This window comes from Artemia sp. Qi Xiang Cuo, chromosome 21 (assembly GCF_049724085.1).
Source record: "Artemia sp. Qi Xiang Cuo chromosome 21, ASM4972408v1, whole genome shotgun sequence".
Lineage (NCBI taxonomy): Eukaryota > Metazoa > Arthropoda > Branchiopoda > Anostraca > Artemiidae > Artemia > Artemia sp. Qi Xiang Cuo.
The window spans coordinates 3,200,399-3,215,682 of record NC_142814.1 but is presented as its reverse complement, the minus strand read 5'-3'; the positions used below and the strand labels follow the sequence as shown (position 1 = coordinate 3,215,682).

Sequence of the window (15,284 nt, the reverse complement as noted above, 5' to 3'; positions counted from 1 at the left end):
TAGTTGAACTTGTTGATTTTGGTTGTAGCCGTCTTTCCTCAGAGCTTTGTTTCCTTTTGGACGGCTACTAGTTAATTGTTTAATGGTGGATTGCTTTTTAAATTAAATTATAATTTAGCTTTACTTCAATAAATTAATAATTAAATTATGAGTTTATTAACTATTCATATGACTTAATTTTTAGTAAAATATTAAAATTTAAGTTTAAAAAGTTAACTCAAAATTAAAAATCAATTATCAACTTACAATTTAAATTATTTAATTTTATTTGATTAATTCATTATTAATTTGATTAACTAATAATTGATCAACATGATTAAATCAAATTTCAACGACTTATATTACCTGCAATTCAAGCCAGCTGGGTGGCTGATTCCTAGTCCCGTTTGCCAGAGTCCTTCTTAGCCTTTCTTCACAATATGGGGCATAGCCAGGAGGTCCCTCACGGATGAAAGACTTTAGATATTTATTAAAGTCTTCGTCTGGAGCAAAACACCCAACACAAAGAGATAAAAGTATCCATCCTCTGGCATGGCTTGATTTTGAGGGGTTGTTTGATAGCTGCTTACATATTTGGCAGTATATTTCGTTCCTAAGAAGAATAACGATAGTAAGGAATCATGTCCCTCAACCCTGAGTTCAAAAGAGATCCTTGGGGATCCCCTAAAAAACGAAGAGGATGAAAATTGAAACCTAGGAAACACCATTATGGTTCCCGAGAGTTCTTTGTAACCACATATCCAGGGCTTGTTCACGGATAAAAGACTTAATATATCTCTAGAATTCTAGGCAAAATATCCTGCACGTAGGATAAAATGGATTTCGTTAAATTCGTACTTCTTGAATTCTTTCGTAACTCTCGTATATCCTGATTTTCGAATTCGCACCTATTGAATCTAATGTACCTCTTGAATTCTTGGCCAAATATCCTGCACGCAGGATAAAACGGATTTCGTTAATTTCATCAAGACCGACAAATCTTAGTTAATGATCATGTCATCGCCTCCACAACTTAAAAAACTTCCATAAAAGGGCTAATAAGTACATTATTAAAGTAAAAAGAACATAAAGAAAAATTGCCCCCCCCCCCCCCTGGAACAGGGTTGGCAACTGTCGATGTCCAAAAAGAGTGCGAATAAAGGCCAAAAAAGTGATTTTTGCTCAAAAAGAGTACAAGTCAAAAAATTCCATGCGCATGGCTGCTGCTGCTTGAGTACCACCTCTGAGGTATAAAAGAGTGCGTTTCAAACGAAAAGTAAGCAAGTTGGTAACACTGTTCCTTGAGTTAATTATACATCTGACAAAGCTGCCAACTAGTGACATTCAAGGTGAATGAAAACTAACACCCAAAAAGAGTGATCTTCTGCATCCCCTCTGAGGTAAAAAAAAACTGTGTTCTTAAAGTTAATTACACTTCTGACAAAGCTGCCCTACTGACGTTCATAAGTGAATGAAGACTAACACCCAAAAAGAGTGATCTTCTGCATCCCCTCTGAGGTAAAAAAAAATGCATTTCACACGAAAAGTGTGCAAGTTGGCAACCCTGCCCTGGACCAATCTTAGGTCTATTCATATGATAAAACCACGATTTTCTAATATCTTTCTTTTGATTGGTTCAAGATTTCTTAAGGCAGTGTCACGTTTCTGTTAGTGTTGCCAAGTTGAACTGTAGATATGAATAAGTAAAACTAATTAGTTAAATGTTACAACTGTTTTTATAATTACATTATAAAATTAATAACATTACATTAATTGCCACCAAAGACTGTTTTTTGTTCATTGAAGTTTTTTTTTAAATGAAGATTGAATGGCAAATTTTCCTAACTTTCATGAAATATATTATTGTATAAGTTTCCACTTCACCTATTCCAACAGTAAGATTTCATTTTCTCATTCCTTCGTACCTCAACAATCCCAGGATTTCAGAGAGCAAAATATAAAGATGCCTCAACAACCCCAGGATTTCAGAGAGCATAATATAAAGCTATACTGGAAGACTAAAAAATTGAAAAATAAGAAGTAAGAAATAACATTTAAAAATCTCCAAAGCACCGACAAGATCACGCATGTGAATACAAAATGGACAAGATCTTCCTTATCCTCCTTAATAGTACCGAGAAAGAACCATTAGGCACCCCAAAGTTTCAAGAGGTGCAGAACATACAGAATTTATGACAGCCCTATTGAAGGCCCTTCAGTGCCTGATAAATTTTAATGTGTGGCCCCTGAAAAACTCGAGAACCCACAATTCAGCTGCAGTATTTCAAACCAAATTCTTTGATTTTTTTTTCTTCTTTATTAGACTCGTGTTTTAAAACTATTTTTATAAACTAAAAAAAGGCTATAGTTCCAATTTAAAAAAAAGCTATATCCGATCCACTGTCGCTTTTTTTACTAGGTTCTCATGATTTTAAAAGACGTTTTACCAAATCGAATTATGCCTCCTATTTCCATTCGCAGAACTAGTTGAGAAACTAACGATTTTTTTTTTTTATTTCTTATGGTTGAAAAAATTTCTTGTTTAACAAAAAATTCAGGCAAAAACACAAAATTCCTCTTTTCTTCGCTGTCAGCAAAATTGATGTTGCACAACATATAAATTTCAGAGATGCCGCAGTCAAACTGCTTACACGTTTTAGTGTTCAGGCATGCATACCCCCTTTATGTGGAGGTGGGGACATAAAAACGGCCAAGATATGTAAATCTAAATACAAATAAGATATATTAAAATAAAATTATAGGGGAAGAGGGTCAAAACTTTAAGATTTCAGCAGAAGCTGCCAAGAAACAAAGGTCCCCTCAACTGCATATTCGCTTGTTACTGGCATTCTGTGTTTGCAGAGAAGAAAAGAGCATGTGAAGCAGGAAATGATGGAGAAGTATAAAGAAAACGAAGAAGAAAATATGAGGAAGAAAGAGACAAATTATAGAAAAAAAACATTGACCCAGAAGATTGCCTGTCCATAGTTTGCTCGTTTTATCCTTTTAGGCTGTTTCATTTATATATATATATATATATATATATATATATATATATATATATATATATATATATATATATATATATATATATATATATATATATATATATATATATATATATATATATATATATATATATGTATATATATGTATATATATATATGTATATATATGTATATATGTATATATATGTATATATGTATATATATGTATATATATATATATATATATATATATATATATATATATATATATATATATATATATATATATATATATATATATATATATATATATATATATATATATATATATATATATATATATATATATATATATATATATATATATATATATATATATATATTTAGTTTTATATTCTCGTATTCATATTTCATTTTTATATCCTTTTATACTGTTTTGCTTTGTTTTATTAATAATTGAAGAAGTTGAAAAAGGTATAGAGTGAAACATTAAAATGAAAGAAATGGTAGAAATTAATTAAGCCTAAAAATCCCATGTAAAAATACACTATTTTTAGTATCCATAGACTATCCCAATCCAGTTAGGGGATAACCGAATCCCGGTTCTTTTCTAATTACCACCAGTAAGGGCCATATCCAGGATTTTTGCTCAAGAGGCCGGGGGGGGGGGAGAGGACATTAAAGAAGACATCAAAAATTTGTTTACATGCATTTTTTTACTTTTTAACAGTTGGACAAAAGTTTTGAGGAGGGGGGGGGGTCAAACCCGAAAATAAACAAACTAATAAAAACAAATAAAAATAAACATAATAAAAATAAATAAGAAGAATAAAACCTGAAAAATAAACCAAAAGATTAAACAGATTTATTCCACTGAGTTCCCATGTTAAATAATAAATGTCTTCCCCCCTCCCTTCCCTTTGTCGACAACCGACAACAGATGGCGTTTCCCTGCAGACCGAACATTTAACGTTTGTTTCCGCTAATAAGTAATTAAAATAAAACGATAAATAAAAAGTTTATTTATCCTATTTAACAGTGAACTAAAGATAAAGACAGATGGAAGAAGACAGAAACAAGACAATAGAACAAAAACAAAATAACAAAATCAATTACCCAGAACAAACCCCAAAGACAAACCCTGTATAATAAAATCCAATACTCTTAAGAATCACCCAAAACATTAAATCTACTGAGAAAAATTTATTCACGAGATTTATTCCATTACCAGTTTATTCATTCAATTATTGTCTTTACAATTTAAGGAGAGTAAGAATCAGTGACAGAAAAAGAGAGAGAGAGGGGGGGGGGGAGGGAAGAGAATCACAACAGCAACAAAACAAAATAAAATCATTATCTTATTTCAAGTCTGTAAACACCATGTTTAATAATAAAATATGTCATGGTTACTAACATCTTAAAACCACCTTCAAAATTAACCCTCGAGGAACGCTCATTAAAAGTGGCGTTCCATTAATATACTCTATTTATTCCTTTCTTCATTGTAAAGTCAAATAAGAGGAAGGTATGAAAACATTTAAAAAAAAAAATACAGAAAAAATATTTACCTTAATTCAGCCCTTAAAATTCCATGTCCAATAATAAAATGCAGTTTTTCTAAATTCGAAGTTGGGCGTGATTCCAACCATGATGCATATGACTCTGTTGTATATTCATCTTCTTCAAGCTTCTTTCTAACATCTTCTCCTAATTTGTTCTTCTTCTTCAGGGTTAATGACACTAATTTGTTCCTAACTGATTTTGGGCCGTTACTGATATTTTGCTGCAAACGATTGTTCAGTGGGTCACTATCCTTGAAAAAACCCTAAAAAATGGTAATATAAGATAAATGACTAAATTTGTAAGGTTGACCTCTTTCGAGAACCAGAAACACAAAAAGGGAGATAGGAGGCTCCTTCACCCTTTCTAGAAACAGAGCCACAAAAAGGGAGATAGGAGGCTCCTTCACGCTTTCTAGAAACAGGAACACAAAAAGGGAGATAGGAGGCTCCTTCACCCTTTCCAACGCATGGCTGTTGCCTTAAGCAGACTTAGGGTAACTTGCGTTACTAAACGCCCTTCCTTAAGGTATCGTAACCTATAAAATTGGTTACCCAATGACCCTAAGGAAACAATCAAAACTAGTGGCGCTTTTGAGGCAATGGAGTTCAAATCGGTACTCAAATCAGACTGTTTCAAACCTTTTCGCCACTATTAGGCCAGAAACAACCCCGGATAACTTGAACACACACCTTCGTGGGAGAGAAAAAGGAACTAAATTTGACCAAAAATTATGAATTATTTATCCCATAAAAGATTCGCAATAGGAAACCTTACAAATAAAGAATTTAAACTCCATTTATAAGGCCTCTTTATTATTTTTAGAATGAATTAAATAAAAAAACTAATTTTTTTAACTGAAAATAAGGAGTAACATTAAAACTTATAATGACCAGAAACTATTCCGTATATGAGGGGGACTGCCTCTTCAATACCTCGCTCAAGTTTTTTTAGTATTTTAAAAAGCTTCTTATTCTAATTAAACTGGGCAGTTTAATTAGAGAAGCTGTTGTTTCAATTAGATTAATTAATTATATTAATTAATTAGATTAATAATCTAATTAATTAATTATATTAATCAGATTAACTTAATTAGATGAGCATGTTTCAGGAGCTGTTCTTAAAGAACTGAGACAAAAAATCAAACTTCACCTTAAAGAGTGAGGTAGCGCAAGGTATAATTAACAATTAAAAGTAAATCATCTGTTTCGCAACAGCAGCAACAAAAAGAGCAACAGCAGCTGTTAAAAAAAAGTTTTAAAAGTTTTGGTTGCAGGGGGGGGGATCATAGTTAAGAGATGAAGGGTAATATATCGGTAAAGTTCTCTTTTATTAATTTTTTTGGTTGTTATGATAGTTCTTTCCCTTTCCTTGTCTTTTTTGACGAGTCTGTTGGTTTCTTGATTTTCTTTTTTTTTCTTCTTTGTATTTTTATTTCTTCTTCTTTTTATTTCTTTGTATTTTCTTTCACAGTAATAATTGTTTAAAGGTAATTATAGCATTATAACTATAGGCCCTTAATGGTTTCTCAAAGGAAGACTTCTCAAGGAGGGATACCCCTTATAATAGTTGTTATTTGTTTTTGTAACAATTTCGTCTGATGTAATCATGTTTTATTAATTTTTATAAAAGTTATTGTTCTAGAGTTCAAAGTTTTGTCACATCTTGTCTAACGTCAAAGTCTATCACACTTCACTTTTAGTTGACTTTATAACGATTTAATCTTGAGATTTATTCTGAGTTCATCTAGTTTACCAAGGGCAGGGGCACCAACAGAGAGGTGTGAATGCCCCCTCCCTAGATTTAGAAATGTATCTTCTACTATTTTCATTAAAAAATCGAAATAAAGACAAACTTGTCCCCCCTTTCCAAGATTTAAAAAATCATTTTGCGTTTTCATTAAACAAAATTGAAGAAGAATACTTGCTTACCCCTAAATTTGTTTGAACTGGCACATCTGTTGAAGCTTTATTAAGTTTTAGAGTTTATCCAGCATACATTTGCATACTTCAATTGCTGAAGCAATTGAAGTGGGAGAAGGGGGGGTAGTGAGTGGATTGAAGGGGGTAGAATTCAAGTGGGAGGGAGGGCAGGATAAAAACGGATGAGCTTTTGGAAGATATGAAATTCCTACTAGAAAAATTGCAAACTCATAACTCGTTGTAAAAGCTCTTGGCTGACTTGTGAACGCTCCTATTTCATCTTATTTGAAAAATTTTTGTCGTTGGAGACAATAGAAACTCCAGAGATATCTCGGTCTTACATTCTATTCAGCAGAAATTAGGATACTTTTAAGATCCCTGGCTGTATGCCAACTGAAATTCGCGAGTTTTACATTCTATCGAACAAATTTATTATAGATAAATTGCAGAAGTAAAATCAAAAACTTTAAAAAGTGACTATAAATTGAAATCTAAGAATTGGAGGGAGTCAAGGAGGGAGTCAACCTGGTAAGTGGGGAAGAAGGAGTAGAATTCATGGCAGATTAGAATTCATGGAGAATGGATGGTAGGAGTGAAAAAATAAATACCTTTGAAAAAGCGGAACCGCTACTAAATCCAATGCGCTCGCCACGAGCTGCTTAAGCTATAGCCTAAGCTATAGCTATAGCCTGACTATTGAAAGCTTCTCTTTCATGTCACTCTACTGACTATAGCCCCTCACTTTATGGCAACTGAAATTCTTAAATTTTATCTAGCAAAGCTTATTGTAGTTTTACCGCAAAACTAAAATTAAAAAAAAAAAAATTAAACTATGAGAACTGAAAAAGACAACGTAGTAGGGGGTGGTATGATGAAAAAGATGGAAAAATGAAACCCTTGCTACTAACGCCACAAATTCTTCACAACTTTTAGACGCTCTGGAACTTTTCTGTTTCATATCACTCAACAGATTGTTGCTCCTTAACGGAGCTCAGTAATTTATCAGCAATGCTAGAAAATATGAATACCAGATAATTCAACTTTGGCAACTTCACCTTGACACATTTGCCCCCCCCCCCGCCCTAACATCTCGACCATACAACATTGACTCCACGCAAACCATCCCTTAATAATTAGCCAATTAGGACTCAATCTTCTCAAATTGGAAATGCAAAAATTGTGCTTAGAAAAGAGGAACACTTAGAAAATAGCAGTCAGAAGAGCTTTGTTTGATAACTGCACATCTATCTAAAAACCCCTCCTTGAAGGGGTCAATGCCCCTCTGTTAAGCGGAGATTCAATAGATGCAAGAAATTCAGTGATTTAACTGGGTAAAGGTCATATCGCCATAGGCCATATCCATAGGCCATATCGCGCGAGTTATCGCCATATTGGGTGCTCCGGATGTGTCTAGCGTTTTCCGAAATTTTCAGAAATAATCACTTAGTAACTCATTGCAAGGTAAATTAGTTTTTCTTCATTTCAGAGTTGAAAAAAAAATTAAAATTTGAGAAAAAAAAACTCACATTATCTTCACTATTGCCAACGACATTTTGAAATTCTTTGGTTTTTGAAAAGTTTCGCCCCAAAGTAGCAGAAACCTTCGTCATCACAGATGTTGTATCCCTTTCCATTGTATGATATTTGGGCTCTGGAAGATCCCCCATAAAACGGAGAATTGTAATCCACAGAGCAAGGGCCGCCTGAAAAAAAAAAATGCATTCCCAAAATAGAAATTGCATCCCTGTAAATGGGCTGGGGAAAGTACCTTTTAAGGGGTGGCTGAATCCCTCCTCTACATATGACAATAAGACAGCAATAGAATGCGCATAAGAGATTGGAAAGAAAACGCCCATTTTTGCGTTTCATACCCTTCTTCTTCCATAAAGAAACAAATTTTTCAAATGCTGTAATTACCAATATGACTGGAAATATTTTTAGTAATACTAAAGTTTGTGCCCATACCATTTGTATCAAAACTTGGGACATTTTGAATTATAGCTACTTTGATTCAGCTTTAAGCATTTGTTTGACTCTTAAATTTAAACTGTCAAAAGGATATTCCTTGAAAGTAAGGATTACCAAATACCAACAAGAATTAGCCCACAAAGAATGACAAAGAACCTTATCTACCCATCAAACACTAAAAAAAAATCAGAAGCTAATTTCACAAAGTTCATTTAAAAGTGTAAATTTAGAACATTTTACATAATCGAAAAAAATTCAAAAATATCTTTGCTGGCCATTAAGTAAAAAATAAAATCAGTACTCACTTATGCAATTGAACATTGAGGACGATCTTAAGAGCACATTAGTATGAACTTAATCCAATTGGCTTATGAAAATTACTAAGTATTCGACAGTCGAATTACTTCCAAGTCAAGATAAAGGTTGTCTATTACCAATATGTGTACAACAACAACAACAAAAGAAAATAGACATTCCTTCCAGAGGGCTCCATGGCCCGAGAAACAGGAAAAGATAAACAATAAATAAAAAAAAACAGCAACCTGACACCTTTTATCACTATTTATTGACCTAGATTAGGCGAAACAGAACTTCACAAATCCAAGAAAAAAAACACAAATAAAACTGAGTAAGGTGGCACCACGCTCTTACAACCAACTTGAAAATATAAAATCCAATTCTAACGCAAGTGATAACGGGAGTGATGCTGCTCCCAAAAACACTTTTACAATATATTAAAACCGCCACAGCGTATCTTGGCCAACCTATAGGTTGTTATGTTAAACCGACATGTTTTATGCTATCAATAATTTTGCTATGAAATCCGAAAAGCTTACTAAATGCTTGCGTCTTCGAAGACTTCTTAGAGTCGAAAAAACCGAGCACAGTTGTTTTTAGCAATAATAATATCGTATGCGTTCGTAATCTACGCGTCGCTTAGTGATCTAAACAGTTAGTTACATAACTCTTGTTTTGTTCGCTTATATTTTTACGTCTCTCATTTGTTAATTATTTTGGTCTTTATTTCTTTATTTATACGTCACTCTTTAATTTTTATTACTCCGCTAATCACTTTTTGCTTATCACTTTTATTGCTGCATCATACAGTTTTAGTCGGAAATAGAGTCCACTATTTCAATTAATTTCATAAGCGATTCATTAGTAATTTCATTTAATTTCATTAGTGATTCATTAGTGATTTCATTTAATTTCATTAGTGATTCATTAGTGATTTCGTTTAATTTACGCGATTCATTAGTGATTTCATTTAATTAGCGATTCATTAGTGATTTTATTTAATTTTATAAGTGATTCATTAGTGATTTCATTTAATTTACGCGATTCATTAGTGATTTCATTTAATTTCATTAGTGATTCATTAGTGATTTCATTTAATTTACGTGATTCATTAGTGATTTCATTTAATTAGTGATTCATTAGTGATTCCATTTAATTTCATTAGCGATTCATTAGTGATTTCATTTAATTTCATAAGTGATTCATTAAATTTCATAATTGATTCATTAGCGATTTCATTTAATTTCATACGCGATTCATTAGTGATTTCATTTAATTTCAAAAGTGATGCCTTAGTGATTTCATTCAATTTCATAAGCGATTCATTAGTGATTTCATTCATTTCATGAGTGATTTAATCTAAAAAACCATCGATTTAGGCTTTATGTAAAGCAGGGGGTACCCCGGTAAAACTTACAATATCTCATCCCTCATAATCCTGCCGCCTCTTTTAATTTTTTTTTTTTTTTTTTTTATTTTTTTTTTTTTAAACTTTGACTACGTTTAACTCCTTGGAACTGTAACATAGTGATCAGACATTCGCAATCTGTAAACGGTTGCGCCGAGAAGAATTGAGAGATTTCTTAAAAGTTTAAAGGGAAAACAGTGCCATTTTTCTTCTATAACATTCTAAATTTTTTATAATTTCCTCAACATGTTCAAGCTTTAAAAATCATCAAAATATCAAGGACATTAAAACAAGAGTGTAAACAGTTTAAAACATAATAGGGATTATAAGTAAAACAATTATTACAAAACTGTAATTATTTAAACTATTTAGTAAATAATAAAGTGTATTTACTTAATAATTATATATTTAATGTACTTAATTATTAATTATACTTAATTATACTTTATTATAAATTAATTAGCTTATTTAATTAATATGTATAAGTATTAAGCATAAAAGGGCGTAGTTAAAGTCTTTTCATGCCTTAAAACCATGAATTCCTAAGATTTTTCTCTTAGTTGTTTCAAAAATATGGATATTTTTGCATTTTCCAAAATTAGGGATATTTTTGTGAGTATTCACATGTTTAACCTAAAAAATGTAAACAAAAATAATCAGTTAAATTTGACAACACTTTTCCTCCGTAAAAAATTAAATATGGAGAAACCGGTGGAATCCCAAAGACAAATATACCTTCAAAAGAGCGCTAAACTTTCTTAAGCTATTTGGTGCCATCTATTTTTAGCCTACTGATTGTTTACCCACGTTTCTAATTTCCCAGTTTTAGCGGTCGGTAAAATCGACTAAATTAAATTTTTTTTTTGAAAAAAATTACTTGCCAATTAGATCCCTTTGGTTTTCAGTTTCCCGTCCCTTAGTTTTGGAGGTATTTTAATTTTTTTTTTCAATTTCATTGAGCAATGATATTAGCCTAACTAGGCCTTTTGTTAATAAACAAAATGAATACAAAATAAACAACTCAATAATAAAAAATTATTTCATAAATACAATATATATTAAACATATATAAAATACATAATAAATAAATATATAAATACAATATATATAAATATAATACATAATAAATAAATATAATATATAAATATAAAATTACTTACTAGCTGGTCCCCTTGGGTTTGGAGGGGGAGTAGGCTCTGTTTTAATGTTTTTCTAGTATACTGATGCGAAACATTTCCTTGGAAATACGTAGTTGCAAATTTTTGAAATTTATACTCGCTTAAATCTTCATCGTCCCGTAGCGGTGGGGGAATCAATCCAATAATTTCACCATCGTCTCCCTTTGGTAGGTCCTAATAAAAAAAAATGACAAAATAATAAGTACAAAAGGACAAGAAATTGGAGATTGGAGATAGACAAGAAATTGGAGATTGGAGATAGACAAGAAATTGGAGATTGGAGATAGCTTGGGAATTCCTGAATTTTTAATCTGTGATGTAGTCACCTCCATTTTGAAATATTTAGACTAAATGCAAAATAGATTTTTGCTTCTAAAAATTCTCCACTAATCTTTTTAGTAATTCCATCTTCAACTTCAACCACAAAGTGTGACAAAATAGAAAAAAGTATATACTTGTGGAGTCATTCTAATTCCGTGCACTATAAGTAGTTTGTAAGGGTAAACCAATAATAAATTTAGTATATTGTTTCCAGCCTTTTTTCTAATTTTCCGTAACGCCCGTTGGGACCATGGCAGAAACTCTACTTATTTAGACTTAGGTCTTCCCACACCTACCTATAAGGCGAAAACGGTGCGTCCCCACAATGACCTCTCGAGTGCTGCAGACCAAAATCTTTTGTTCACGTTCAGAATAGTGCAGAATCCTTCTCCAAACACCATCCACTAAAACTAAAAACTCAACACTAGGAATAGAAGAATTAAATGGGACAAAAACTCACCTCTTTGTCTCTTTTATCTCTACCTCTTCCCCTTTCTTCCTCTCTCTCTCTCTCTCTCTCTCTCTCTCTCTCTCTCTCTCTCTCTCTCTCTCTCTCTCTCTCTCTCTCTCTTTCTCTCTCTATGTCTCTCTATGCCTCTCTCTCACCCTCTCACTCTCACTCCCACTATCACACACTCTCTCACACTCTCACTCTTCCCCTATAACTCATTAAAAATGTTAAAGAATGCTAAATATGAACATACTTTAAAATATGAACGAACCTTAAATACAGATGGGGGAACTGGAATACCATCTTGACTAGAATTATCCGGCAAGAAGTCGAACATGGCATCTACTAGCTTTGAATCATCCACCGGCTCATCTTGCCGTTTTTCGGCCTGTTTAATGGCCTTTTTCTTCTTTTCAACTTGTTTCTTATCAGCTATCATTGCAGCCATTCCGGCTTGTTCAATGTCTTTCAACCTCTCCTATAAAGATAAAATAAATTAAGTCTGATTCATCTGACGCTTCATTTTGCTGCCTGATGTTTGTCAACAAAACAGAAAAAAAAAACATAAATCGGCAAGCATTGACAAGTCCCGTATTTTCGGAGGGGGGGGGGAGTGTACGTAGATTTTTAATGTCTACTTTTTCACTCTATAGATTTGGAGAAATATAAGACAAAACAGCATAAAAGTAAACTGCACTCAAACTAAGGAGGGGGAGGGTAAGACATCCACCCCTACCGCTACGTTTATCACTACCACTGAATAGACAAAAGAGGCAACGCCTCCTATGACAATTTGCACCTCTAAAGCCACTCAAAATGCCACCTCTACAGCCACACTAAAGCACCTCTAAAGCCCTTAATCAAATCTACGGACATACCAGTACATACAGGTTTTATCGATTAAGTTCTTCCTTAGTAAGTATCCTCTAGAATGTCCCAGTTTTAGCCCTCTAAAGACTCCAAAACTATTGACTTTCAGCCAAAAATACAAGGATAAAAATATATATTTTGGAAATAAATATATGGATATGTGACTTTCCTACGTTGTTCATTAAAATTCTGTCCCAATTAGGATTCTCTGAAATGTTTCCCCCTCCCCTCTCTAACTACGTTTGAATACCTTATGTTGCTATCTTTACAAACGAACAATAATTGTATTGGCACAAGCATATATTTATTTATTTAAATGTAAGTCTTCTCTCAAAAATGGTACCATAATTCTTTCTTAAAATTGGTCTGTAAAAAAGCAATCTAGGTCACAACTTTTTGCAAAATTCGTTTAGGGCAGTTGCGAAAGAATATAAAAACATCGTTGCGAAAAACATCGCTTTTCGCCCTGAAGTATTTGTCACCTTTCCAAAGCTGAATACTTGTTAAATGGTCATTTTCATCCTATGCAGTTATCAAGAACAAACATATAAATAAACTTAATGCAGCTCTAGATTTAAGGCTCTACCTGCCATCATTTGATCACTGATCATTTGATCACTGATCATTTGATTTTAAAAAGCTCAGCACAAATATCCAGGCCCAAGGATCTCATTGAGAAGTATTTAGTTTTCTGTTCATAAATGTTCATGCTGAATTATTTTCCAGAATATTAAATTGAATATAAAATTAAATATTTAATTAAACTATAATTAAATTATTCATTAATTTATAAACTATATGAAACTATTAATTAAATTTAATTAAACCTGATACTAAACTAAATATTTAATTAAATAAAATATTCTGTTAGGTCGAGTTTATGTTAAAAAAATATATCAAGCTAGATTTAGTTTTGTTTTCAATGTTCTGTTTGTTTTAATTTTTATACCTTCTAAAAGAAAATACTAAAAGTATTTTCACCGTGGTTACTCCACGGTGAAAATACTTTTTAAGGGATACGGGAGTTGGAAAAGGTTGGGAACTACTAGCTTAGTGCCTTAATTTTTGGAAAAAAGTCTTTCATTTGAATGATGTCACAAATACCTGGAATAGTAATGAAAAATCTTGCTAAAGATAAGTGTCTGTGTTGATTATTTTAAAAAGGACCCTAAAATTTAATATAATTGGCGATAGCATAGAACCATCTGTCTTTATAAATTTGCAAATAAAAATTAGCCTGCGGGTCCGGATAGTATCGCAAATTAGTTTTGAAATATGGTAAATCAAGGAGGCACACTTGTGCCTCTATAAAGAGGCGACTCACCACAATGTTAAGCGATTTCCGGTCCTAGCGGTCGCAGAGAGACAGCGGTGATCGCATTTTGTAGCCCAAGCTCCAACTAAGAAACGTGCAAAATTTCACCACCCTCCGACTTTATCTTCATGGGTAAAAGTGGGCCGGAAGTTTCGACCCTCCGACCACATCCCCCCTTTAACGTTGTCCGATTGGGGTGAAATTTAGAAGTTAAGCTTTCCTAGGGCCCGGGAGCTTATCCTCGAAATTTAATCTCAATCCGATCACTCCTTCCCTGTTTTCCAAAAACCAAATATAGCCAATTAAAGTTCATTTCTCTTTTTTTTTTATTAGCAACGCCTAAAGGCCACACTTGTCAATGAATCTGGATGAATGAGCAATGATTCAAAGCAGAATTCAACCTGTTAGGGTCTATAGATATTTTGAGACCGAAAAAATCATCCCCCGAATTTAAACTTGCTAAAAACATCGATTCTCTACAAGAACTCAGGTTAAATTTCCCCACCAGAGCCCCCCTTTAACGTTGTCTGATCGGGCTGAAATCTTGAGGATTAGCTTTCCTGGGGCCTGGGAGCTTATCCTTAAAATTTCAGCTCAATCTGATCACTCCTTCCCTGTTTTCCATAAAACAAATATCAAGTGTTGTGGTGATTTGCTTGCGTCAAAAATATGTCACACAGAATAAAACTAATGTAATGTGTCTGTGGTACAGTGGTCACTATTCCTGACGGTCAGGAGAAAGATCATAGTTCGATTCTCCGTCAGAGAAATTTTTTTATATATTGAATTTAAAGTTTAAAAAAGAAACTCAGTTTCTTTTTTAAATCCAATCTATTAAATCCTTCGGCTCAACAGGCGTCTCCAGAAGAATATCACAGTCGGCCTTCAGGTTACAGGTAAGTATACACTGCTTTGATAACATGGGTCCTGAGGAGACGGATACAAAGCTTACTGAGCATTTGATTTGAGTACTCAGGGATTAAAAGCCTGAACACAAAAATCTTCAAAAGCAGGGTGTTTGGGCGGAG

The 15,284-nt window shown here is 32.9% G+C and overlaps 1 protein-coding gene across 4 annotated transcripts in view; it reads right to left on the bottom strand.

Annotated features, from left to right (window-relative positions):
• ck (unconventional myosin-VIIa ck) overlaps positions 1-15,284 on the bottom strand; it is a 251,992-nt gene that overhangs the window by 56,547 nt on the left and 180,161 nt on the right. For all 4 annotated transcript variants that reach the window (XM_089106554.1, XM_089106553.1, XM_089106552.1 and 1 more), the window contains 5 exons: positions 12,343-12,549; positions 11,282-11,473; positions 7,975-8,151; positions 4,535-4,791; positions 346-592 (listed from right to left, as the gene is read on the bottom strand). In XM_089106554.1, coding sequence (XP_088962680.1) covers positions 346-592; positions 4,535-4,791; positions 7,975-8,151; positions 11,282-11,473; positions 12,343-12,549 — 1,080 coding nt within the window. The remainder of the gene's footprint in view (positions 1-345; positions 593-4,534; positions 4,792-7,974; positions 8,152-11,281; positions 11,474-12,342; positions 12,550-15,284) is intronic.